This window comes from Colobus angolensis, unplaced genomic scaffold (assembly GCF_000951035.1).
Source record: "Colobus angolensis palliatus isolate OR3802 unplaced genomic scaffold, Cang.pa_1.0 Scaffold102, whole genome shotgun sequence".
In the NCBI taxonomy this organism is placed as follows: Eukaryota; Metazoa; Chordata; class Mammalia; order Primates; family Cercopithecidae; genus Colobus; species Colobus angolensis.
In genome coordinates this window covers 144,623-170,251 of record NW_012111142.1, presented here as the reverse complement: position 1 = coordinate 170,251, position 25,629 = coordinate 144,623, and the positions used below count along the sequence as shown (strand labels likewise).

General features: G+C 39.4%; 1 protein-coding gene across 4 annotated transcripts in view; it reads left to right on the top strand.

Annotated features, from left to right (window-relative positions):
- The window catches only part of DNAJC6 (DnaJ (Hsp40) homolog, subfamily C, member 6), a 167,446-nt gene that overhangs the window by 114,835 nt on the left and 26,982 nt on the right, over positions 1-25,629 (top strand). For all 4 annotated transcript variants that reach the window (XM_011940716.1, XM_011940724.1, XM_011940731.1 and 1 more), the window contains 8 exons: positions 11,017-11,139; positions 15,763-15,896; positions 17,596-17,790; positions 18,700-18,817; positions 20,217-20,296; positions 21,136-21,329; positions 21,426-21,506; positions 24,334-24,768. In XM_011940716.1, coding sequence (XP_011796106.1) covers positions 11,017-11,139; positions 15,763-15,896; positions 17,596-17,790; positions 18,700-18,817; positions 20,217-20,296; positions 21,136-21,329; positions 21,426-21,506; positions 24,334-24,768 — 1,360 coding nt within the window. The remainder of the gene's footprint in view (positions 1-11,016; positions 11,140-15,762; positions 15,897-17,595; positions 17,791-18,699; positions 18,818-20,216; positions 20,297-21,135; positions 21,330-21,425; positions 21,507-24,333; positions 24,769-25,629) is intronic.

Below are 25,629 nucleotides of genomic sequence, written 5' to 3'. Positions count from 1 at the left end.
ATCCACCTGCCTCAGCCTCCAAAACTGCTGGGATTATAGGTGTGAGCCACCACCCCCAGCCCATCTTCTTCTTTATTAGCCTAATTTTGCTAAGGAGAAGATTTCCACATGCCATGAGGCTTTTCCAATTATTTCTCCCAAAACACGGGATTGCACTACATCTTTAGCTCTTCCTAGATAGTCCTAGAATTTGGCAGAATGGAAGTGGATCCTCTGACCTGTCTCCTTTACCGTTAGTTGCATCTCAGGGAGGCAGTCCCAAAACCATAGTATTTCCATCTTACCTTTGTTTTTGATTTGCCTACATCTCTTTTCAAACTCCTAGACCTTTCTTTCCCCAGCACTAACACTGTTAATGGATTTGCATCTCATTGTTGCATGACTTAGAAAAGCTTTCTTTGTTTTTACCTTTCAATTCATGAGGACTAGAACCATTTCTTACTCCTTCCAGTTCTGTGAAGTGCTAGGTCTGAAATTAAACCTTATTTTAATAAGTGTTGATGGTAGGGCCTACCATAAATACCGAACATGGAACTGGTTTTATTTATAGATTCATAAGGGTGTATAAACTCATAGGAATTTTTTATTTATAAACTCGTAGGAGTCTGGATCTGCCCACATCATATACCTCTGTGCGTTGAAACCTGAATTCAGTCACTTTACATGATGATTATGTGATTGTTTGTATGTGTTCAAACCTGCATTGAAGATGTAGGTAGTGATGTTGGCAAAGACAGGCTGTTTCCAGAAAGATTTTACTTTGCTGAGAGTTGTCATTCTGTATTTTGATTCGCTTTTATGCTTAGAAGCCACATTGGTTGACAGGAATTGTAGGAAATAATCAATACTATTTTCCTCATTTTTCTATTACGTATTTGCATATGTCACAGAATGTTAAAATAGGACTTTGTTTAGTCTCAGTTTAGCAGAGGCTACAACTCAAAAGAATGCATAGCACATAGCCCAGCATTCAAAAGCAAAGTACTAGAATACCTGTTCAGGACTGCAAAGGAGGTATTGAACCTCAGGTGTTTTTATTTAAAATTTTTTTTTTTTACTCTTTATAGCCAATATCCACCTTGAGGAAATAAGAGTACTGATGCTGTCAGTGAAGTCCTGGAGACCAACAAGATGCATCAGTCAAACCAGATGTTCATAATGACTCCTCGGTGTATGTAGATCTATAGGAGGGCTTCAGAGAGCTTAACCATCTGTTTTCCGTCCTTTAAAAAAATTATTGTGGTAAAATATACATAACATAAACTTATAATTGTAACCATTTGTAGCATACAATTTCAGTGGCATTAATTACATTCCCAAATGTTGTGTAACCAACACGACTATCTATACTTAAACCTTTCTCATCATCCCAACATAAACACTGTTCCCATCCACTCCATGCCTATGTGTGTGTATGCGTGTATATACTGGTTTGGTTTCTGCATAGAAGATTTATAGCTGTGCCCCAGAATATCAGAAACTTTTACACATTTCTTGGCATTACTGTTGGCAATAAATGGAAAGCTGGATGAATGGACAACAAGTCTAACCTGGCTCCAAAGTTCTTAAGTTCTGATTAATGCTATTTATTCTAGGGCCACTTTGTCTCTCCTCCTTCCACTGTCCACCCAGGAAGGACAGTATGGTGACGGAGTCCTTCTAGGAGCAAAGAAATCTGCAGCCCAGCTGGTTCTTTTAGACTCTACCCTCTTAACTATTTCTTTTTTTTTTTTTTTTTTTGAGACGGAGTCTCGCTCTGTTGCCCAGGGTGGAGTGCAGTGGCCAGATCTCAGCTCACTGCAAGCTCCGCCACCCGGGTTTACGCCATTCTCCTGCCTCAGCCTCCCGAGCAGCTGGGACTACAGGCACCTACCACCTCGCCTGGCTAGTTTTTTTGTATTTTTTTTAGTAGAGATGGGGTTTCACTGTGTTAGCCAGGATGGTCTCGATCTCCTGACCTCGTGATCCGCCAGTCTCGGCCTCCCAAAGTGCTGGGATTACAGGCTTCAGCCACTGCGCCCGGCCAACTATTTCTGAATGACATAATCTTGTAGGATTTCTTTCCCTTTGGGAACAATTTGATTTTTGGAAAATGTATTATCAACGTGGTGTCTTAAAGGACTCATGATTGAAGGTCAATGTTTTTACTCCTTTTTCTTCCAGAGCACACTGAAGAGGTCACCACAGCTCCCAGTTGCTTCTGCATTGGTGGGAGGTTGGTGGGAGATTGGCTGGAGTGGAGGAACTTTATAGCTCATACTTCATCTCTCACTCTGCCACCATGCCTCAGTGTCACGACAGGAAATAACTGGAGTGAAAAAAACAATCCCTGGCCTGGGGCCAGAGGACCAGAGACTCCCACATTCTAGTTATGAAGCCTTCCATGAATTGAATGTCTTAACCCTGGTAAAATACAGCCATCACTTGAAGCTGTAACTACTCTACAAATGCAAGGTGGAGTTATTGTTATCAGTCATCAGACAATGTAGTATAATGGAGAGTGCACAAATTTTATTTTTTTAAACTGAGATGAAGCTGTATAGTGTATACAAACTTTAGACTTTAAAAATTATCCTGGCTTCACATCTCAGCTGTTCTTCTTCCTGGGCAAGTCACTTTTACCTCTCTTTGGACTCGTTTTTCTCCTGTGTAAAATGAATATGCTAATAAGAGAGCGCCTATCTCACAAGCATTCCTAAATTTTTTTTTTGTAGGTTTGTTGTAAGGAATAAATTTGATAGCAGTGTCTTGCTTAGAGTCATCATTCAGTTAGTAGTAGCTATGATTAATATTGGTGATAATAAAATGCCACAATAAATGATTGAATTATCTGCATCCTCCAAAAATGGTGCGTGATTCATAAAACACTAGATATGGCAATTAAGTCATACTCTCTGTAGAAGCTTTCATTCCTATGCTTAGTGAGTGGCTGCTTCTGCCCATCCTGTCTTGGGCTAGGGATGATGGAGACTTGAAAATTGAATGGTATTCAGCCCTGGCGATGATTTGGCCTCTTTTTCCCACTGGGTGGTATCATGGCAGCCCTGTAATTTGTATGGTGTCCTCTGATGCTAAGCAAACCCAGGAGGTGTTCAAGGTGTTCAGGAAAACTGGAGACAGCATTGAGAAATGTCAGTTACTGCATGAAGCTATGAACTCCAGAGAGCTACAAAAATAGCTTGCAGTGATTGAATTCCTTTTTTATTTTGTTGGTTTTGTTTATGCCTTAGTGGTTTCCCCTTTTAGACAGAGCACATGCTTTTAAAAAATTCTAATTGTATGTTTGCTTAATAGTGTATAATTATATATCAAGTAAATATATAATTACGGAGTACTTTAAATTAATATTATTTACTTGATTGAGTTAATGATTCTGGAGCTATTTGCCTATTGTGCTAAGAATAATTTAGCCAACTTTTAGCTGAGACTCATTACAGATATTGACATTGGGGTGTGTGTGTGTGTGTGTGTGTGTGTGTGTGTAATAGCCAGTTTTTAAAACCTTCAAAAATATTGTTGGGGCAATACATTTTCTATACTTTCATTCTGTTACAGTCTAAAAACCCAATAAAATGGGTTCACCTGTTCCCTCCTCAAGATATGATACGTGTGGACAAATCTTATTATAAAAATAGATTGCCAAATGGGGTTCATTCCTTTATTCTTTCACTCATTCACTCACTCAGCAAATACCTGCTGAGCATCTACCATATGAGCAACACATGCACAGTGGACACTGGGGTTACAAAAATGAGTAAGTTATGGTCTCTCTTCTCATGGAGCTCGGTGTCTAGAAGGGGAACAGATATAAGCAGTTTATTCAGTACTGCTTGACCACAAGCTGGCATTTACTGTGTTTATGTTGTGCTACTTAATTCTGACAACAATCCTGCAATGCTCATTTACACTTTACACACTAGATAATTGAGGCCTGGAGAGGTTAGTAAGTTGCTTAAGGTTAATCAAGTAGTAAATGGTACCAGAGTGAAAATCCAGCCTGTGGACTTAACCATGTTGCTCTACTGAAAAAAGTTGTAATAGATGAAAGTAAACAGGGGCTTGAGTATAAAGATGACTAAGCATTTCTGTGAGTATTAGAGAAATGATCAGAGACAAGAGAGCACTTGAACTTTTTTTTTTTAAACATTTGAGTTAAAGATGCATATATAACGTACCATTTTAAGTGTACAGTTTAATTACATTTATATTATTTTTTCCTCCTTCAAACCCCATCCCACTCCCCTTCCTGGCCTCTGTTAACTACTAATCTACTGTTTATCTTCATGAGATCCACATTTTTAGTTTCTGCATATGAGTAAAAAACATGCAGTATTTCTTTTTCTTGCTTGGGTTATTTCACTTATAATGGCCTCCAGTTCCATCCCCGTTGCTGCAAATGACAGGATTTCATTCTTTTTTATGTGAATAATATTTCATTGTGTACGTATACCACATTTATCCATTCATCCATTGGTAGGCACTTAGGTTGATTACATATTTCGGCTATTGTGAACAGTGCTGCAGTAAACATGGGAGTGCAGCTTTATCTTCGATATATTGATTTCGTTTCTTTTGGATATGTATCAAGTAGTGGAATTGCTGGGTCATATGGAACCTTCATACTGTTCTCCAGAGGGATTGTACTAATTTACATTCCCACCAACAGTGTATAAGAGTTCCCTTTCCTCCACATTTTCACCAGTATCTGGTATTACCTGCCTTTTTGATACAAACTATTTTTTTTTTTTTTTTTGAGATGGAGTCTGGCTCTGTCGCTCGGGCTGGAGTGCAGTGGCCGGATCTAAGCTCCGCCTCCCGGGTTTACGCCATTCTCCTGCCTCAGCCTCCAGAGTAGCTGGAACTACAGGCGCCCGCCACCTCGCCTGGCTAGTTTTTTTTTGTGTGTTTTTTAGTAGAGACGGGATTTCACCGTGTTAGCCAGGATGGTCTCGATCTCCTGACCTTGTGATCCGCCCGTCTCGGGCTCCCAAAGTGCTGGGATTACAGGCTTGAGCCACTGCGCCCGGCCAATACAAACTATTTTAACTGAAGTGAGATGACACTATATTGTGATTTTGATTTGCATTTCTCTGATTGGTGATGTTGGACATTTTTTCATATAACTGTGTGCCATCTCTATGTCTTCCTTTGAAGATCTGTTAATTCTGTTCAACTCTTTTGCCCAGTTTTTAATTTTTTTTTTTTTTTTTTACTATTGAGTTGTTTGAGCTCCTTATATATTCTGGTTATTAATTTCTTGTCAAATGAATAGTTCACAAGTATTTCCTGCCATTCAGTGGGTTGTCTTTTCACTTCATTGTTTTCTTTGCTTTGCAGAAGCTTTTTAGCTTCATATAGTCCCAATTGTGTATTTTTGCTTTGGTTGCCTGTGCTTTTGAGGTCTTCCACAAGAAATTTTTGTCCAGATCAATGTCCTGGAACATTTCTCTAATGTTTTCTTCTAGTCGTTTTATATTTTCAGGTTTTGGATTCAAGTTTTTAATACATTTTGATTTGATTTTTGTGTATAGTGAAAGATATAGGTCTATTTTCATTTTTCTGCATATAGTTACCCACTTTTCCCAGCATCATCTATGGAAAAGATTGTCCTCTCCCCACTGCAAGTTCTTGGCATCTTTGTCAAAGATGAATTGGTAGTAAATGTGTGGATTTATATCTGGGTTCTCTATTTTGTTCCATTAGTCCATGTGCCTGTTTTTATGCTAGTACCAAGCTGTCTTGGTTACAGTAGCTTTATAATAAACTTTGAAGTCAGATAATGTGATGCCTCTCACTTTGTTCTTTTTGCTCAGGGTGGCTTTGGCTATTTGGAGTCTTTTGTGGTTCCATATACATTTTAGGTTTTTTTTTTTTAAATTTTGTGAAGGATGTCATCGGTATTTTGATAGAGATTGCATTGGATCTGTACATTGCTTTGGGTAGTATTGCCATTTTAACAATATTATTTCTTCTAATCCATGAGCATGGAATACCTTTTTTTGTGTGTGTCCTCTTCTATTTCTTCCATCAGAGTTTTATAGTTCTTCTTGTGTAGATCTTTCACTTTTTTGGTTAGATTGATTCCCAGGTATTTTATATTTTTTTGTAGCTATTGAAAATGGCATTGGTTTCTTGATTTCTTTTTCGGATTGTTGGCTGTTAGCACATATGGATGCTCTTGATTTATGCATGTTGGTTTTGTATTCTGCAACTTTACTGAATTCATTTGCCAGTTCTAACAGTTTTTTTGGTGGAGTGTTTAGGTTTTTCTAGCCATAAGATCATGTTGAGTTCGAACAAGGGTAATCTGACTTCTTCCTTTCCAATTTAGTTGTCCTTTATTTCTTTTTTTGCCTAATTGCTCTGGCCAGGACTTTTAGTATTATGTTGAATAATAGTGGTGAAAGTGGGTATCCTTGTTGTGCTTCATTCTTTAGAGGAAAGGCCTTCAATTTTCCTCCATTCAGTATGATGTTAGTCATGGATTTGTCATAGATGGCCATTATTATTTTGAGGTATGTTCCTTCTATATCTATTTTCATGAGGTTTTTTTTTTTTTTTTTTTTTTTTTTTGAGACGGAGTTTTGCTCTGTCACCCAGGCTGGAGTGCAGTGGTGCGATCTTGGCTTACTGCAACCTCCGCCTCCCGGATTCAAGCAGTTCTCCTGCCTCAGCCTCCCAAGTAGCTGGGATTACAGGCACCTGCCACCATTCCTGGCTAATTTTTGTATTTTTGGTAGAGACAGGGGTTTCACCATGTTGGCCAGGCTGGTCTCAAACTCATGACCTCAAGTAATCTGCCTGTCTCACCTCCCAAAGTGCTAGTATTATAGGCGTGAGCTGCCATGCCTGGCCTCATGAGGATTTTTATCATAAAGGGATGTTGAATTTTATCATATACTTTTTCAGCATCTATTGAAATAATCATATATTTTTTGTTCTTGATTATATTAATGTGGTATATAACATTTATTGATTTGCATATATTGAGCCATCCTTTTACCCATGAAGTGAAACTTGTTTTTTTTTTTTGGAGACCGAGTCTTGCTCTGTCACCCAGGCTGGAGTGCAGTCATGCAATCTTGGCTCACTACAAGCTCCACCTCCCAGGTTCATGCCATTCTCCTGCCTCAGCCTCCCGAGTAACTGGGACTACAGGTGCCCGCCACCATGCCTGGCTAATTTTTTTGTATTTTTAGTAGAGACGGGCTTTCACCATGTTAGCCAGCATGGTCTTGACCTCCTGACCTCGTAATCCACCGGCCTCAGCCTCCCAAAGTGCTGGGATTACAGGCGTGAGCCACCACGCTCGGCCATGAAGTGAATCTTTATTGATAATGGTGAACGATCTATTTAATGTGTTGTTGCATTTGGTTTGCAAGTATTTGGTTGAGGATTTTTGTATCTGTGTTCTTCAGTGATAGAACTGTAGTTTTTCTTTTTTTGTTGTATCCTTCTCTAGTTTTAGTGTCAGGCAATGCTGGCCTTGTAGAATGAGTTCAAAAGTATTTCTTCTTCCAGTTTTAAAAAAAATAGTTTGAGTAGGATTAATATTAGTTATTTTAAAAATATTTGGTAGAATTCAGCAGTGAATCCATCAGGCCCTGGGCCTTTCTTTGATAGGAGAATTTTAATTACAGCCTCAATCTCATTACTTGTTACTGGTTTGTTGAAGTTTTCTATTTCTTCATGGTTCAATCTTGGTAGGTTGTATGTGTCCAGGCATTTATCCATTTCTTCTAAGTTTTCTGATTTGTTGGTATATAGTTGTTCATAGTTGCCATCACTTATGAGTCTTTGTATTTCTGAGGTCTCAGTTGTTATGTCTCTTTCTTCATTCCTGGTTTTATTTATTTGTGTCTTCTCTCTCTTTTTCTTAGCTTACCTAGAGGTTTATTGATTTTGTGTATTGTTTCAAAAAAACAAGTTTTTATGTTGTCTATCTTTTTTCTTTTTAGTTTTAATTTTCTTAATTTTTGCTCTGGTCTTTATTATTTCTTTCCTTCTATTAATTTTGGCTTTAGTTTGTTCTTGCTTTTCTAGTTCCTTGAGATGTATTGTTAGGTTGTTAATTTGAAGTCTTTCTACTTTTTTGATATCAGTGTTTATTGCTGTAAACTTTCCTCCTAGTACTTCTTTTGCTGTATCCCATATGTTTTTGTATATTTCCATTTTAATTTGTTTCAATAAATTTTTAAATTTCCTTCCTAATTTCTTCATTGACTCATTGGTTCTTCAGCAGCATGTTGTTTAATTTCCATATGTTTATGTACTTTCCAAGGTTCCTTTTGTTATTTAGTTGTAAAGTTTTATTCCATTGTGGTCAGAGAAGATGCTTGGTATGATTTCTATTTTATTTATTTATTTATTTTTGAGATGAAGTCTCGCACTGTTGCCTGGGCTAGAGTGCAATGGCGTGATCTCGGCTCACTGCAACCTCCCCCTCCCAAGTTCAAGTGATTCTCCTGCCTCAGCTTCCCGAGTAGCTGGGATTACAGATGTCTGTCACCACACCCAGCTAATTTTTTGTATTTTTAGTAGAGACGGAGTTTCACTATGTTGGCCAGGCTGTTCTTGAACTCCTGACCTCGTGATCTGCCTGCCTTGGCCTCCCAAACTGTTGGGATTACAGGCATGAGCCACCGCACCCGGCCAATTTCTATGTTTTTGAATTTGTGCAGACTCGTTTTGTGGACTATGGTCTATTCTAGAAAATGTTCCATTTGCTAATGAAAAGAATATAAATTCTGCAGCAGTTGGGTGAAATATTCAGTAAATGTCAATAAGGCCTATTGGATCTTGAACGTGGGTTTTAAAAGATGAATTGGAGTTTACCAAGGGAAGAAAATACATTGCAGACAGAAAGGAGCTTGTACAAATACACATTTTATGATTCCTCTGACAGCAAAATGTATCTTCCCAGTTATTCTGTATTTTTAATCAGTAAGTCATTTCCATTCCTTGAAAATAGACACATCAATGGGGAATATATATGTTGGTAAAGATTAGACCAGAAACAGCCCTGAATCATGTTGGGTAAAAGGGGCAAGCCATTATAAAGTTTAAATTGACAGAGGCCAGTACTAGATCACCCTGAACTGTTTGGGAGCTATGCCAAACATTTCAAATACTTTGTTTAATAAACCATACTTGTCCCTCCCAAAGGTATATGAAAGTGGGTAACCTGGAGGTCTCCTGCCATTGCCCCACAGTCATCTTGTAGAAAAAAGTTACACGTTAACCAAAAAGAATGGGCTTTCTTGGCAGCCCCAGAGAGAGAAACTCAACGTGTTTGTTTTGAGATGCCAGCTCTACCAAGAGCACAGATAACTTCCCAGTCATATTTTGATTATTTATTATCTGGTTACCAGAAAAGGGCTAATCAAACACATTCCTCCTGCCTCCCTTTCCCATGGTCAAATAGAAGGAATTTGAGACATTTGGGATTGCAGAGCACATTCTGATGTCATCTGTATGAAGCCTCTTCTTTCTCCAGAATTCTTTATCTCAGGAAATAGCACTTCTTGTGTCCTTCTATCCAGCCATTCAAGCTGGAAACCTGGAGTTCAGGCTTGACTCTTTCCTCTCCCTCCCCTGACACACTCTTCAGTACACCTCTCCACATGCACACACTGCCACCATGTATCACCTGTCTTATGTCCAGGTGTCCCACCACCTTTCTATCTCCTGAGTCCCTCAATTATGTGTGTACCCCACTGCCACTCAGCTAGCCTTAGCCACCATCATCCCTTATTGATACTCCTCACCAACCTCCTGACTGGGCTCCCTACCTTTAAGCTCTTGTTATCCATTTCTATTCTCCATACTGGAGCCTGAAAGATCTTTGGAAATGTAGATCTGAGAGTTGGTCTCCTTAAATATTCTCCCAGCTCCTTAAAAAGACTGTATGATCTGACCCTTCAGTCTATACTCTCACCATGGAGGACTTCATTTTTCTTCAAATATGGCCCGTCCTGACTGCAGTGCTTTGCATTGACAGTTACCTGATAAAATAATAATAATTGCCAACATTTATTATCACTCTGGGTGTGTCAGATACTGAGCTAAGCTCTTAAAGTACATGTTCATGTAGTATCCACAGCTGTGTGAGTTATGTAAGAGGTAATGTTCACCACATTTTATGAAGAAAGAAAGGCTTAAAGAGGTTATGAAGTTTGTCCAACTGTAAGCTTCTCCTTGTTGTTTCTTAGCTAAATTAGTAAATATGTAATCAACTGGGGATCATGCCTTAACAGTATTTTGAGGCAAATGATAATGTCAACCAGTGTGCTGTTGTAACATGATGATTTATATTCAGAAGATCTGGGCTGCACTGAGCAGCACTGTGACTCTGGGTAACCTCTGAGAGTCAGTTTTCTCATCTGCAAAATGGGGATTATATTAATACCTGTCTTAGATGATTGTTGCATGGATCAGAGCCAAGCAGTGTTCCTGTAACTTAGTTGATGATCCATAATGTGTGAAAAAATATGCATGTTAAGTGAATGAAAATGCCAAGGGTTTCCCCTGTAAGTTATGTCCTTTGATTAAAAGAGAAAAAAAAATAGATCCATGCCCAAGCCTGCCTTTGGCTCACTCTGTAGCACTTTTCATATTATCACGAGAGCTGGGATAAATCAGAGATGGTACAGGACTTATAACCCTATAATTAAACATTTGTGGGAAGGTCAAAACATTTTATGCTTAACAGAAATGAAATTCTATGTAACCTCACAGAATAGAAAAAATCCAAGTATGTGCTTGAAATGGTCTAGTTTAATTTAAAATGTGTTTCAAAATGTGTTTTCATACCTTTACTGAAACAGAATTCTTTAATTTAAAAAATTGCTGTGTTAAACACCCTCTTCTTCATGTATTTGGACCCTGTTCCCACCGTTCCTGCCTCTAGTAAGAGAGGATGTGGTATCACTTCCAGAAGATGTTGTTTGGTGTGATACCTGCTTATGAAGAGGAAGTTGCTGGAGGAATTAATTTCCTTTTGCTGTGTTCCCTTAGGTCTCAGAATGCAGTTGGCCCATTAGGCAGGCTCCCAGTCTGCACAACCTTTTTGCTGTGTGTCGGAATATGTATAACTGGCTACTGCAGAATCCCAAAAATGTCTGTGTTGTCCACTGCTTGGTGAGTAACCTTTTGTTGTTGGTGGTGATAGTTTGGTTTGGTTAAATATGGATGAGCCTGTACACAATGGTAGACAGGTAACATTTGAGTTCAATAGGATTTATTGAGCCCATATTTAGGAATTAGATAATGTGAGAGTTGTAAAAATAAGGAAGGGATTTATTATTCCTGACTTAAAGCTTGACTACCAGTGGGAAAGGCAGATGTATACACAACTCACATAGCGTAGGGACTCTAGAATGTGTTAAATATTATAAAAGAGGTAGAAACAGGAGTGATATGTGCGCAGCTAAAAATGCCATTGACTTTTGTGTGAATAAAGTTAACATTAACATATTGGCATATTTATTTTTTCTTCCTGTTTGTGTTTGAATGAAAATAAAAGAAAAAAGATACCTATGTCCTTGTAAGAAGTCACATAGATTGACTGTATTTGAGAGCATTCCCACTGGGACTAATGATTTTTCTGACCATCGGCTTCCTAGAGTTCCTTTCCCTAACTCTTCTCAGAACTCTTGCCTGTCCTTTACAATTCAACTTTCAGTAAAATCCTTCTGACTCTTGAGTATTTTCACAATACAGACATTCCCATTATATCTAAATGTCTTCTGTGACTTTTAATACCCTATGTCATAATAAGCTCTTCTCCTACATATTTTCGCACTAGACTATTGTAATCTTGCAGGAAGGAACCATGCCTTTTTTTAAACTTTTGTACTCCAGGCATAAAAGGCTTCAGTACGTGACTGAATACACAAATGTAATCTGAGCATTAATGCTGGAAATTTCATTGCTTCTATAAACTTTAGTGTGTATGTTTTTGCTATAGTATTACTTGATGATTCCCCACCCCCTGTCCTTTCTTGAGAGCCAGTTGGCTAAAACAGGAAAGAAACAGGAAAGAAAGTTGAAGAACACTTTTTCTTTCTTTTTGCTTCAAATCTCCAAACTCTTGGCAATAAAGGAAAAACACTTAGTGTTTGTAAGAATTTAATGTTGAAGACCAAAGGATTTTCCTTTCCAAGGCACAGCAGATGGTGCAACAGAACTACTTTTAGGGACTAAGCAGCCTTAAGCGCCTTGGTGATTTTCTCTTCACTCAAGAATTTTCTCTAAGTTCAGAGAGCCTACATCTGACATCTTGATGGAGGAAAGATGACTCAACAGAGACCAGAAACTCCCAGTTTCAGTGATTCTTCATAAAGAATAAAAACCCAATGAAGAAGAAAAAAGAAGAGGCAAACAAAAGATTATGGTTCTACAGGGGTGCTCAGTAAACTCGCTCGAAAAGGATATGCATATGTTGAAATCAATACCATGTCTTTGGGAAATGGAATTGAAGCTGGGGGAGGGAACTTTTTTTTTCTTTTCTTTTTTTTTTTTTTAAGACGGAGTCTTGCTCTATCGCCAGGCTGGAGTGCAGTAGCACAATCTCGGCTCACTGCAACCTCCACCTCCCAGGTTCAAGTGATTCTCCTGACTCAGACTCCCAAGTAGCTGGGACTACAGGCATGCGTCACCACGCCCATCTAATTTTTGTATTTTTAGTAGAGACAGTTTTCACCATGTTGGCCAGGATGGTCTCAATCTCTTGACCTCGTGATCCACCTGCCTTGGCCTCCCAAAGTGCTGGGATTACAGGAGTGAGCCACCGCGCCCAACCTCTTATTTTTATCTTAATATACTACTGGTTGTTTTATTAGAAATAATAAGCATAGCTGAGCATAGTGGCTCATGCCCGTAATTCCAGCACTCTGGGAGACCGAAGTGGGTGGATCACTTGAGGTCAGGAGTTTGAGACCAGCCTGGCCAACATGGTGAAACCCCATCTCTACCAGCCAGGTGTGGTGCTATGTGCCTATAATCCCAGCTACTTGGGAGGCTGAGGCAGGAGAATCGCTTGAACCTGGGAGGTGGAGGTTGCAGTGGACCGAGATAGTGTCACTGCACTCCAGTCTGGGCAACAGAGTAGGATTCCCTCTCAAAAAAAAAAAAAAATAATAATAATAATAATGTAGTCTTTTAGTAAAAACAAAAACTTTTTCAAAGACCTGCATCACAGGGAAAAAGAGAGGCTACATATCCAAGAGTCATGGATCTGTGAAAAGTGTCAGGAAGGCTAAATTCTGAAAATAAATCACATTAAGAAAAATATCCTTTGTTTAAAACTGTGTTTGGAATAAGGACAACAACAAATTCTTGAGGCACGTGGTATAATCTTAACTCCTTTATTCTGTTTTCTTTATCAGAGGGAAAAAATGTCAAACTAGGAAGGACGTAACAATGATACTTAAGACAAAGCAGATAGGTAGCAAGATAGTACAAGAGCCTCACAATCCTTCAAATTAATTCACTCTCAAGGCTTAAATTATGTGACACAATGCCAAAAGCACTTGGAGAAGCAATTATGGATTTCATTTGTAATATGAAGAAACAGGAAGGAGAGGTGCCAGGCAAATGAAGAGAGGAGATTTTTTTCCCAAAATATGGAAGGAGGTTGATCCTGGAAAGTTATAGGCTTGTGAACCTGATGGTAATTCAAGGCACAATTCTGAGAAAGTTTTGATTTTAAACTCTTAGCAAAAGGGGAGTCTTCATTGGTTCGTTATGAGCACATATAAAACCAACTGAACACTTCACATGACTAATAGACTAGTTGAGATAGTTTATTGGAGTCCTGCAAGATATTTCTTATTTTGTTATAGTCAAGATGGAGAAATTTGGCTAGGTTGTTATATATTTAGTTGAGTTGAGGTTGAATATCTGCTTCCAAAGGTAGGTGATTAATGGATCACCTTTCTCCTGGGAGAAAGTTTTATTTAGTTATTCATTTTAATCAACACCTTTGATGAAGATATTTAAATTCAGCTTATCAATTGTCTTAGAATTGTAAGGGTCACATAATGAATTTGGATTTTAAAAGTTCTTGTAGGTTGGTCACTTAACAAAAACTAACAACCTGAAATTAAATACAAGATAAATGTAAAGTCCTGAATTCTGGTTTTAAAAGATTAAACATATTTGCATATTACCTTAACAGATCATCTGGAAAAAATCTAGGGGTTTTAGTGGATTGAGAGAATAATAAAAGCTTATGTTGTTGCTTAGCCTGCATTTATACTAGTTTGGCCTGGGGTTATGTTAATACAAGCATAGTGTCCAGAATAAAGAAGATGATATTTCTCCTCTAGTTTGGTCAGAATATATCTCATATCTTGCATTTCACATCTGGGCAGCTTAAGGTTGTCATTTTAAAACTTGAATTTGTTTAGAAGAAATGTGCTAAATGATGACATCTCTTAAAATGGAATATCAAATGAGGAAGAATAGAAGGGATTGAGTTTGTTTTAAAAGGGAAATAGAAGCATTGATGGAAAGGGAGGGTATTTCAGATATGTGAAGGACTACCATAGGGAGAAAGGAATAGGTTTATTTTTTGGTCTCACAAAAGGATGAGGGTCACTGAGTGGAAGCTATGGAGGAATGGAATTCAGCTCAACATATTCAGTATAAGGAAGAGCTCTGTAAACTGGAATGGGCTACTTCAAGTAGAAGTAATCTCCCTGTCACTTAAAGTGTTCTAGAAGAGGCTAGGTCACCATCTGTCAGGGATGTTACTGAATTTTGTCTTAATTAACTTGAGCTGCCATAACAAATATACTGTAGGCCAGGTGGCTTAAACAACAGAAATGTAGTTCTGGAGGTTGGAAAGTCCAAGATCAAGGTGACTGCAGTTCTTTTCTTTCTTTTTTTCTTTTTTAAGAGATGGGGTTTCACCACGTTGCCTAGGCTGGTCTCGACCTCCTGAGCTCAGGCAATCTGCCTGCCTTGGCCTCCCAAAGTGCTGGGATTACAGACATGAGCCACTGTGCCCAAAGTGCCTGCACTTCTAATGTCTGGTGAGGGCCTGCTTCTGGGGTGGCAGATGGCTGTCTTCTTGTATCTTCACATGGCCAAAAGCAGAGGGAGATGACAGCAAGCTCTTTTGTCTCTTCTTATAAGGGCACATTTCCCATTCATGAGAGCTCCACTCTCCCTACCTAATTACCTCCCCAAAGTCCCACTTCCTATACCATCACATTGGGGTTAGGATTTCAGCATATGAATTCTGGGGCATACAGACATTTAGTCCATACCAGATTTATTTCTACATTGAATGAAGTTGAATCTGGTGAAGGTTCTTTATTTTATATGAATCTAGGAACATACTTTGCATGAGATACATATATGCCATATCCCAACAAGCAGCATTTACCTAACCTGGGAGCTCTTTACTTCCAGTCCTAAACCAAGAGACTTCAGCTATTAATTATGATGCTAACAAGTCCAAAGTTACTTTGAAGTTTATATTATTTTTCAGTAAATATATACAAATCAAATGTATTTTGCTGGGCTTCTCAGATTAGAGTCAATTTTATTCTAAGGATGAGTCTTTCCTTGCTGCTGTGATTTAAAAAGCTGAAACAAATTTTGGTTTTCAAGTAAATAATATTTAAATGAAAAGCACCCACAGTTAAGAGGATTTCTCCTCTATCTCTCTCTTAATTGCAAATTCTGCCATTCTCATTGGAGAATGGCTGATTTGATCAGGTTCATAATGAATTTATGCATTTTCTTTGACAGGATGGACGGGCGGCATCATCAATTCTGGTTGGTGCTATGTTCATTTTCTGTAACCTCTACTCTACTCCTGGCCCAGCCATTCGATTGCTATATGCAAAGCGACCAGGAATTGGACTTTCACCATCCCATAGGAGGTAAAGTAAGCTAGATGCTGGGTAGGCACAGATGTGGTCTAATTGGTGTCATGTACTGTTTTAAATCTGCCTTATAAATCCTTTCATAAGTTTCTTTTACTTTATCTTTGTGTTAGTCCATTTTCATATTGCTATGAAGAACTACTTGAGACTGGGTAATTTATAAAGGAAAAGAGGTTTAATGGATTCACAGTTCCACATGGCTGGGGAGGCTTTACAATCATGGCAGAAGGCAAAGGAGGAGCAAAGGCACATCTTACATGGCAGCAGGCAAGAGAGTGTATGCAGGGGAACTGCCCTTTATAAAACCATCAGATCTCGTGAGACTTATTCACTGTCATGAGAACAGCATGGGAAAACCTTCCCCCAGGATTCAATTACCTCCCACCGGATCCCTCCCACAACACGTGGGGATTATGGGAGCTACAATTCAAGATGAGATTTGGATGGGGACACAGTCAAACCACATCAATCTGGCATTATCCTGAACTATGGAAAAACGGAATTGGATTAGGATATGGGATTGTCATTCAGTTTGTAAGCCCCCATATGAAAATTTATGATGTTAAAATTAGAAGCAAACTTTAAAGAGTACTTATGTCCAACTTCCCTCATTTTACAGGTGAGGAAACTATGTCTCAAGGCATGTTGTGATTTGCCTCAGGTCTAATGCCCAATGAACATAGCCAGAACAACATTCCTCATCCCAAGCTCTAAGACCAGTCCCTTTTTGTTTTATTATATGGGTCTTTATTGAAAAACAGCAGTAGCTGGTTATACTTATCACTGGTGATCCTCCTGTGGGGAACATGATTAACAAAGGGAAATGCAAAAATACATAGAGAATAAAGCATTTTAAAATTCACTTTTTCTTGTAACTCTGATATAGAAATAAAATAGATGACAAAAGATAATCTGAAAAATGGAATAAAAAAGAAAACCGTTTTTAGATAACATTCATTTTTCTTTCCTTTAATCACAATATATTCATTTTTTAAAAAATTGCATCTCCTCAACTTTTTGGATTAAAAGTGCTTCTGATGATAAAATTCTAAAATTTATCCAAAGCCAAATTTTAGCTGATAAATTAGATCTGCTAGATAAAATAGGAATACATGTTCAAATATTGAGGTACTATAAAACTCCCATAAGCTTTTTGATTTAATAAATACCCTATTATCAGTTCATTGGGGAAGTACAGCAATCTCAGTAGACAAAATCTTTCCTAAATTATTGGTCGCATTATCTTTTGCTAGTTAATGTTTAATAAATTAATAGAATGGGCTGGGTACGGTGGCTCATGCCTGTAATCCCAACACTTTGGGGGGCCAAGGCGGGTGGATCACGAGGTCAGGAGATTGAGACCATCCTGGCTAACACGGCAAAACCCCCTCTCTACTAAAAATACAAAAATTAGTTGGGTGTGGTGGCGGGTACCTGTGGTCCCAGCTACTAGAGAGGCTGAGGCAGGAGAATGGTGTGAACCCAGGAGGCGGAGCTTGCAGTGAGCTGAGATCATGCCAATGCACTGCAGCCTGGGCGACAGAACGAGACTCCACCTCAAAAAAAAAAAAAAAAGAAATTAATAGAGTAAATTTTTATCATAACAATAATTTGCAAGAAGAATCTTCATAGCAAATATTGATTGCTTGCTTCTCCTGGTACAATAGGCCCCAACAGAGCCAATCTTCTGTTTCAGATACCTGGGCTATATGTGTGACCTACTCGCAGACAAGCCCTACTGCCCTCACTTCAAGCCTCTCACAATTAAGTCGATCACTGTCAGTCCAATACCCTTTTTCAACAAACAGAGGAATGGATGTCGCCCTTACTGTGATGTACTCATTGGAGAAACCAAAATATATTCGACTTGCACAGATTTTGAACGAATGAAGTAAGTCATGATACTTTACTTCTTCCTGTGTACTTCTCAATTCTTGTGTAAATGAGCAGGAATGAGTTGAATCATATTCTTCTTGAAAGACTATATCATTGTGAAATAGATGATATATAAAAAATGTTCAACATCAGTGGTAATCCTAGAAAAGTACAAATAAATCAGGGGATGTCATGACCCCTTTTCAAATCAAGTGGTGATATAGGCTAATGGACTAGCATAAGCTATATAGAGGATTAAGACAGTGGAAGGGAACACAGGACACCTGGTCATTGAAGGAGGAGATGGCCTTGATGGGATTAGGTGAGGGTAATGGAAGAATTACTGATGAATGAGGTTTCTAAGTGAGCAACTAGGTAGATGGTGATGTAATTAAAGAAGTTATAGAATCCATAATAGAGAGCATGTGCCAGTGGATGGTCATAGGGGATGTGGAGGGAAGGGAATGGGTGGTAACGTAAAATGAAATTAGTTTGGAATAGATTGAATTTGAGGATTGGCATCCAAGACTTTCACAGAGCATGACATTTCTGTTTGTATCCTGATCTCCAGTGGATTTTTTGTTCCCTTTATCTCTGCTTTTACTATTAATTTAAAATTAAGAAAAGGCAAATACATGGGGGCTAGATGCATTTGAGGAAAATGAAATCTGCAAAGCAGGCATGGGCAATTGCAGTCCAGATGGGATGCAGAGAAGGGGCCTGGCATTAGACCAGCACTATCCCACTGCACAACCACTTGGCACTGGCTGCACTCCTGTTTTTTGCTCAAGATAGTAAATAGTTTCTGAGTCCAGGCCTGGGCAAGCAGGCCTCTGGGCCAGAGCCACAGAGGACTATACCTGTGTCTGTGTGATTGTACCTGATTGAACTCTCTTTCAATGTATATTTTGGTCTGTGTTTACAGAGAATATCGTGTCCAAGATGGAAAAATCTTCATTCCCTTGAACATCACTGTGCAGGGAGATGTGGTCATTTCCATGTATCACTTGAGGTCAACCATTGGGAGCCGGCTACAGGCTAAGGTATGGTTTTAGGAAGAATCATGGCATAAGCGCATCTGAGTCTTCAATAGGAGTATTTCTGAATCTTTTCTCCCCATCACTTTGGGCTCGAGTGACTTATAGTTTTAGAATGAGAAAGAGTCTTTAAAGATTGCTTAGCTCATCTCCTTCATCTTACAGGGGAAGAACTGAGACTTAGAGAGGTTATGACTTGCTCAAAGTCCTTGGCATGAAGTCTGTGCCAGAGGGTGGCAGCCCCGGAACTCTTAGCAAACCATACTCTTTAGAAGCCTGTGCTTTTCTTATAGTGCTCCATTTGGATCAGTGTAAGGGAAGACATTTCTACTGAGGATGTGGAGTTAGGGATTGTATTTTTTCAGTTTTAGAAATTGAGATAAAACCACATAACATAGAAGTCACCATTTTAAAGTGTACAATGCAGTTGTTCTTAGTATATTCAAAAGGCTGTGCAAACATCACCACTATCTAATTCCAGAACATTTTCATCACCCACAAAAGATACCCTGTACCTATTAGCAGTCACTTCCTATTCCCTCTCCTCCATCTCCTGGCAACCACTGATCTACTTTCTGTCTCTATGGGTTTGTCTATTTGGGACATTTTGTATAATGGAATCGTATAGTACGTGGCCTTTTGAGGCTTCCTTCTCTCACTTAGCATAATGTTTTTGAAGCTGATCATGTTATAGCGTATGTCAGTACTTTATTATTTTATATGGCCAAATATTATTCCATTGTAATGTCACAATTTATTAATCTCAGTTAATAATCATCAGTTGGTGAACATTTGGGATATTGCCATTTCTTTGCTAATAGGAATAATGTGACAAGTAACTGTGTTTGATTCATCACATATTGGTTAAGTGAGTGCTTTGTGCCAGCCATTGTTAAGGTATTTAGGATTGACAAGAGTGAGATTATGTCTCTGCCTTTAAGAGACTGACTTTCGCAAGGGAAATCCATACAAGTAGGAATAAGCATGATACCATATTAGAGGGAGGATGAGGTGTTATAATGGGAGCAGTATGTTTTAGCCAGCAGTGGCCTAGAAAGGCTACAGAGAGAATATGAACTTTCAAGACATGCCTTAAAGGATGAGTTCATTGGGTTGGAACAGGGCATCCTGGGTGGAAGGAATGCAATGAGTCAAAATACGCCCGTGTGCAAGAACATAGTACTTAGCAGATGAGAAAATGGTTTGCTGAGGCAGAGTTCAAGGAGAGGAGAGGCTGGAAATGAAGCTGAGCCTATTCTAACTGGGGCAGTCATTTAATATCCATAGTAAACACAAATTCAGATATTGAAACAGTTGAAAGTACCTGGCTCCCAAAAATCTAATCTTTTGATCAGATTCCCTTTCTGCTGATTGATTGTAATGTGCTTCTCTCATGTATTTTTAGGTGACCAACACGCAGATATTCCAGCTTCAGTTTCACACTGGATTCATACCACTGGACACAACAGTTTTAAAGTTCACCAAGTAAGTACTGGTCGGGCCAAAATTCTGTTTGAATCAAAGTAGCTGTGAAGTTCTGAGGCTCCATAGCACTAGGCTGTAGCATTCCCTGGAATCCTGTGCTGCTAGACTACTGAGTGTCCCTTAGTAGCACAGAGAGGCTGTGGGCATTCCAAAGCTTTCAGTTGGATATGATTTCTCTTCAGAAGTACAAAGGGACCAAAGACTTCAAATAGAAAGGTCTAAAATTCTATGTGAGGGAATAAGGGTAAACAAAGCGGGACAAAGTATCACTACTTTTGATCCTTTGTATCTGTGTATCCCCTTGTGTTTTCCAGTGGGGATGGCAGTTTAATCAGTGGTATGATATCAGCAATGATGCATCAGAATAGATGCCCTGCCATAGCACTGAAGCAGGCTTCTGGAGGACCTTTCTGCAATGACATTAACCTATCTCATAGTGTGGTCTAGGTGAACTCAGGTGTCGGGGTGGCTAAAGCTGGGGTGGAGTTGCTGGGTCCAGGATAGGAGTAGATGTTCAAGGGCTCAGGACAGTGCTGTGGGCCTATTGCACTATTTTAATAATGGATTTTGCCATGCCAGTCACATCAGCCCTGCTTTCTAGAATGCTTTTACATGCAGTAGCATCCAAATTTGTTGAGCAGGCATTATTCTCCTCTTTTCTCTAGATTAGGAAACTGAAGGTCAGAAAAGTAAAGTAACTTATCTGGTTATGATCGAGTCTTTTTTAGAAATGAGTCTTAGATTTAACCTAACAGTCAACCTAAGAAAACTTCTGTGCCAAACATCATACCAGTTCCATTGTTTTTCACTGAACTTATCTTTTTTAAATCCCTATTTAGGCCTGAGTTAGATGCATGTGATGTACCAGAAAAATATCCTCAGCTATTTCAGGTGACGCTGGATGTAGAACTACAGCCCCATGACAAAGTAATAGACTTAACTCCTCCGTGGGAACATTACTGCACAAAAGATGTCAATCCCAGCATCCTCTTCTCTTCTCACCAGGAACATCAAGATATGCTGGCCTTAGGAGGTATGAGTCACCTGATGGTTTTGTTTTTCAGGATGAACATCTCTGTTATTTATTTCCTGTGTCTCATTGATGCTACATGGTCTTTTTGTCTTGCAGGGCAGGCTCCAATAGATATCCCGCCAGACAACCCCAGGCATTACGGACAAAGTGGTTTCTTTGCCTCTCTCTGTTGGCAAGGTATTTACAAGTGTTTCTTTAAGTCACATGGTTTGATGATTATGTATTTCTTCTGTAAAGATGTTGGCCCTAGAAGCAGACTAAAGTAAATCAGCACTTAGAGGTTATTTAAGCAAGGCACATGGACTCCCACCTGTAAGCCCAGCACTTTGGAAAGCCAGGACAGGAAGACCAGGAGTTCAAGACCAGCCCAGGCAATATAGCAAGACCCTGTATCTACAAAAAAATTAAAAAATTAGGTGGGAGTGGTGGCAAATGTCTGTAGTCCTAGCTTTGTCAGAGGCTGAGGTAGGAAGACTGCTTGAGTCCAGGAGTTCAAGGTTGCAGTAAGCTATGATTGCACCACTGCACTCTATTCTAGGTGACAGAGCAAGACTCCATCTCTAAAAAAATTTTTGTAATTAAAAAAATTTTAAAAAGACATCATTCAAGTTTACATCCTTCCAATTCATTTCCTTTTCAAATCAGGCAACTTCCCTACTTTCAACTGAAAAGATGCTCTTAGACTGATGCAAAAGGTCATTTTAAACTGAATTCTCCCTTCTCTATCTATGCTGTGTTTTTGGTCACATCTTTCCTGGACTGACAAATAAGTGTGATTTTTTTATGGTCTCCCTTTAGATTGCTGCCTCTGTAATGAGATTAACACAGGATTCTATCTTCTGCTCTCAACTAAATATTACAAAAATATAAAAATCAGCATTTCCCCCCGGGAGCCTTAACACACTAGCAGGGCAGAACTGAGCTTACCCTGCTGCACAGAAAGCAAACACTTGGCCTATATATCTCTGCTCTTGCTTTAACAACCATACCAAAAATAAGGACTTGATTACTGTGTTCTTTTCTCTCAAACCTGGAGATATTTTCAGAATTTTTCTCAATATAAAACTTCCAACTGCTGCCAGCAGTAGCCTGACATTGGCATCCTAACCAATACCCACTGGCCATCCTTGCTTTAGAGCTGGCTGAGATTAACTGTGAGATTCAGTGTAGACGTGGGTAGTCAGGGTTTGGGTATGAAAGGGATGGGAAACTGGCTGTGGTGATGGTCTATCTGAAATTCTCCTGATTGACCTTCCTCTGATGTGTGAATGTAAGACAGTATTCCCATTGCCTGCAGGTTTCAGTTTGATGAAAAAGTTGTTCATAAAATTCCTTTGAATTGAACGACTTACTTTCCGTATTTTCTTTTGAGAAATGGAACTAGCAAATCCTCAAATTTGGAGAACCCAGTGGTATCTGGACAGTAGGTAGATTTCTCATCCCCTGTAGACTTTTCTTACCTCTTATTTTCCTCACAGTGAGGGCTTTTAATACAGCTTCACTCTTAACCTCTCCACTGTCATTTTAGTAAATAATTTAGAGATAATTCCTGTAGGCTCTGAAATAGGCTTTAGCATAGATGCACAGTCTCTTGTCTGAACCTCTCAGAGCCAGGTATATTTAGGAATGCAGAATTTTTTGGATTTTAGAAGGGTGATATGGTACATAAACTGATATAACTCGACATCCCACGTGATATCTCAGACAATAACCTATAATCAAACATATTAATATTTCTGCAGTGGAACATATAAATAATAGCCCTAAGTGAGATAAATGAAGGCTATAAGTATCTTCATATTCATTCCTGTCAGTTTTCCACCAACTGAATTCATGCCAAACTTAGGAAAGCCTTTCCCTTTTCATAGCTTATTACATTTTAGAATTTGGAATAAAGGATGTGGATCCATACTTGATTTGGAATGTTGGTCTATCTGGCATTAAATACCAAATTTCTGTGGGAAGTTCTGTCTCAGGGAGGGCTTGGAAAGTCACTCCTTCCCCAGAGGAGGCCTCTTTCCTGCTGCTCATTTTGTGCTGAAAGTACCCCTTTCAAGCTGGTATAAGGACCTTTCACAGCAGAGCCCTTCTTTTCACTTTTTAAATATGTGGTTCACTTCTGCTCCAGACTGTTGGAAAAAGGATTTGCTTTTGGCTACAGGACGCATGAGAAGTAAAGACAGTAAGAAGTGTCAGCAAAGGACTAGCAGATAATGGTTTGTATCCCTGCCACCACCTCCCCCACCAAAGAACCTAACGTAGCGCCTGAAAAAAGAATCAACACTTAGGTACTACTTACTGTTGATTGGAGTGATTTATAATATCATCTCATGTATTTCTCACAGTAGCCTGTGAGTTAGGTACTGTTTATTTATTTAGACACAGTTTCACTCTATAGCCCAGCCTGGAGTACAATGGCATGATCTTGGCTCATTGCAACCTCTGCCTCCCGGGTTCAGGCGATTCTCATGCCTCAGCCTCCTGAGTAGCTGGGATTACAGGCACATGCCATGATGTACAGCTAATTTTTGTATTATTAGTAGAGATGGGGTTTCACCATGTTGGCCAAGCTGGTTTCAAACTCCTTACCTCAAGTGATCCTATCTCAACCTCCTAAAGTGCTGGGATTATAGGCGTGAGCCACCATGCCTGGCTGTTAGGTACAATTTGTTATCCCCACTTTGCTGAGGAGGAAATCAAGGCACAGAGAAGTAAAGTAAATTGCCCAGTGTCATAGAGCCAGTGAGTAGTGGAACTGAGATTCAGTCCTAGGCTGGCTCCAGAGTTCCTGCTGCTTATCCCTACACTCTACTTCCTCTCAGATGCTCAACAAGTGGTATTTGAATATAACATGAAATACATCAAGTGTTCCACTGGTTGGGGTCTGAAAGCACTGTTTGCTCAGGGCTGAATCCTCTGTCTTTCTGGAATTATATACATATAACAAAAACCAACAATGCTGTGGTCAACAACTAATCTCTTACGGTATACTGGCCTTCCTCAGATCAGAAATCAGAGAAGTCATTCTGTGAGGAGGACCACGCTGCCCTAGTGAACCAGGAAAGTGAGCAGTCAGACGATGAACTTCTGACACTTTCCAGTCCACATGGCAATGCCAATGGTGACAAGCCTCATGGAGTCAAGAAGCCCAGCAAAAAGCAGCAGGAGCCAGCAGCCCCTCCACCCCCTGAGGATGTGGACCTTTTGGGCCTGGAAGGGTCTGCAGTGAGTAACAGCTTCTCTCCACCAGCGGCTCCTCCCACCAATTCTGAACTACTGAGTGACCTGTTTGGGGGTGGAGGTGCAGCTGGTCCCACCCAGGCCGGACAGTCAGGAGTGGAAGATGTGTTTCATCCTAGTGGACCTGCGTCTACCCAGTCAACACCACGCCGCTCTGCCACCTCCACCTCCGCGTCTCCAACCCTAAGAGTGGGAGAAGGTAATTTTTTCTATTTTGCACTGTGCCTCTCAGATTTGAATTCTAACCTTTGGCCAAAGAGGTGGAAATGAACTTTCCTAATAAGCTAGACTTTTTTGATTTCACTGAAAGTCCTTTAGATGTCTGTATCTTTATTTAAATAGAAAGCATAAGAGAAAATAGAAATATTGTCCATTTGGGTAGCACACTAAGGTAGTGTAAGAGTGGATGTTTGAGCTTCACACTCTTACTTCTAATTTTCTTTGTTTAGCACTTCAACCCCTGAGCTGCATTAGTTATGTCTGCTTAAACATATTGATTGATGAATTATTGTTGATAAAAATAGGTAGTATTTATGAGGTATTTACTATTTGCCATACATGGAATTTAATACTAAACATGATTTAATTCTCATAGAAACCCAATAAGCAAGTGCTATTTTTATCCTCATTTTATAGTTGAGGAAATGGAAGCATAGAATTAAATCAGTAGCATTGGTTTATATGACTAATAATTGATAAGTACAGCTCCTGAAGAACCAACTCAAATCAGCTACCCCTTGGTCCTGTCACCAATAACCAAGATGACTTCACATTAGGAAGGGTAAAGAGAAATGTCTCAACTCTTCAGGCCTATAGTATCCTATAGGAACATTTTTTCCCCAAGCATGTCCTTCCCAGAAGGCTGTGGGCTGGTCTTGACTTGTGATGGTTCAACTGGAGGCATCCTTCATGAGTGTGGGTCTCAGAATTACAGAGTTCTGAGGCTCAAGCTCCGATGTTAGTTATTGGTGGAGCCAGGATGTGAACTCAGGTGCCCTGAATCCTATGCCAAGGCTATTTCCTCTGTACTTCACTTCCTTCCCTACAGTTTTTTTTTTTT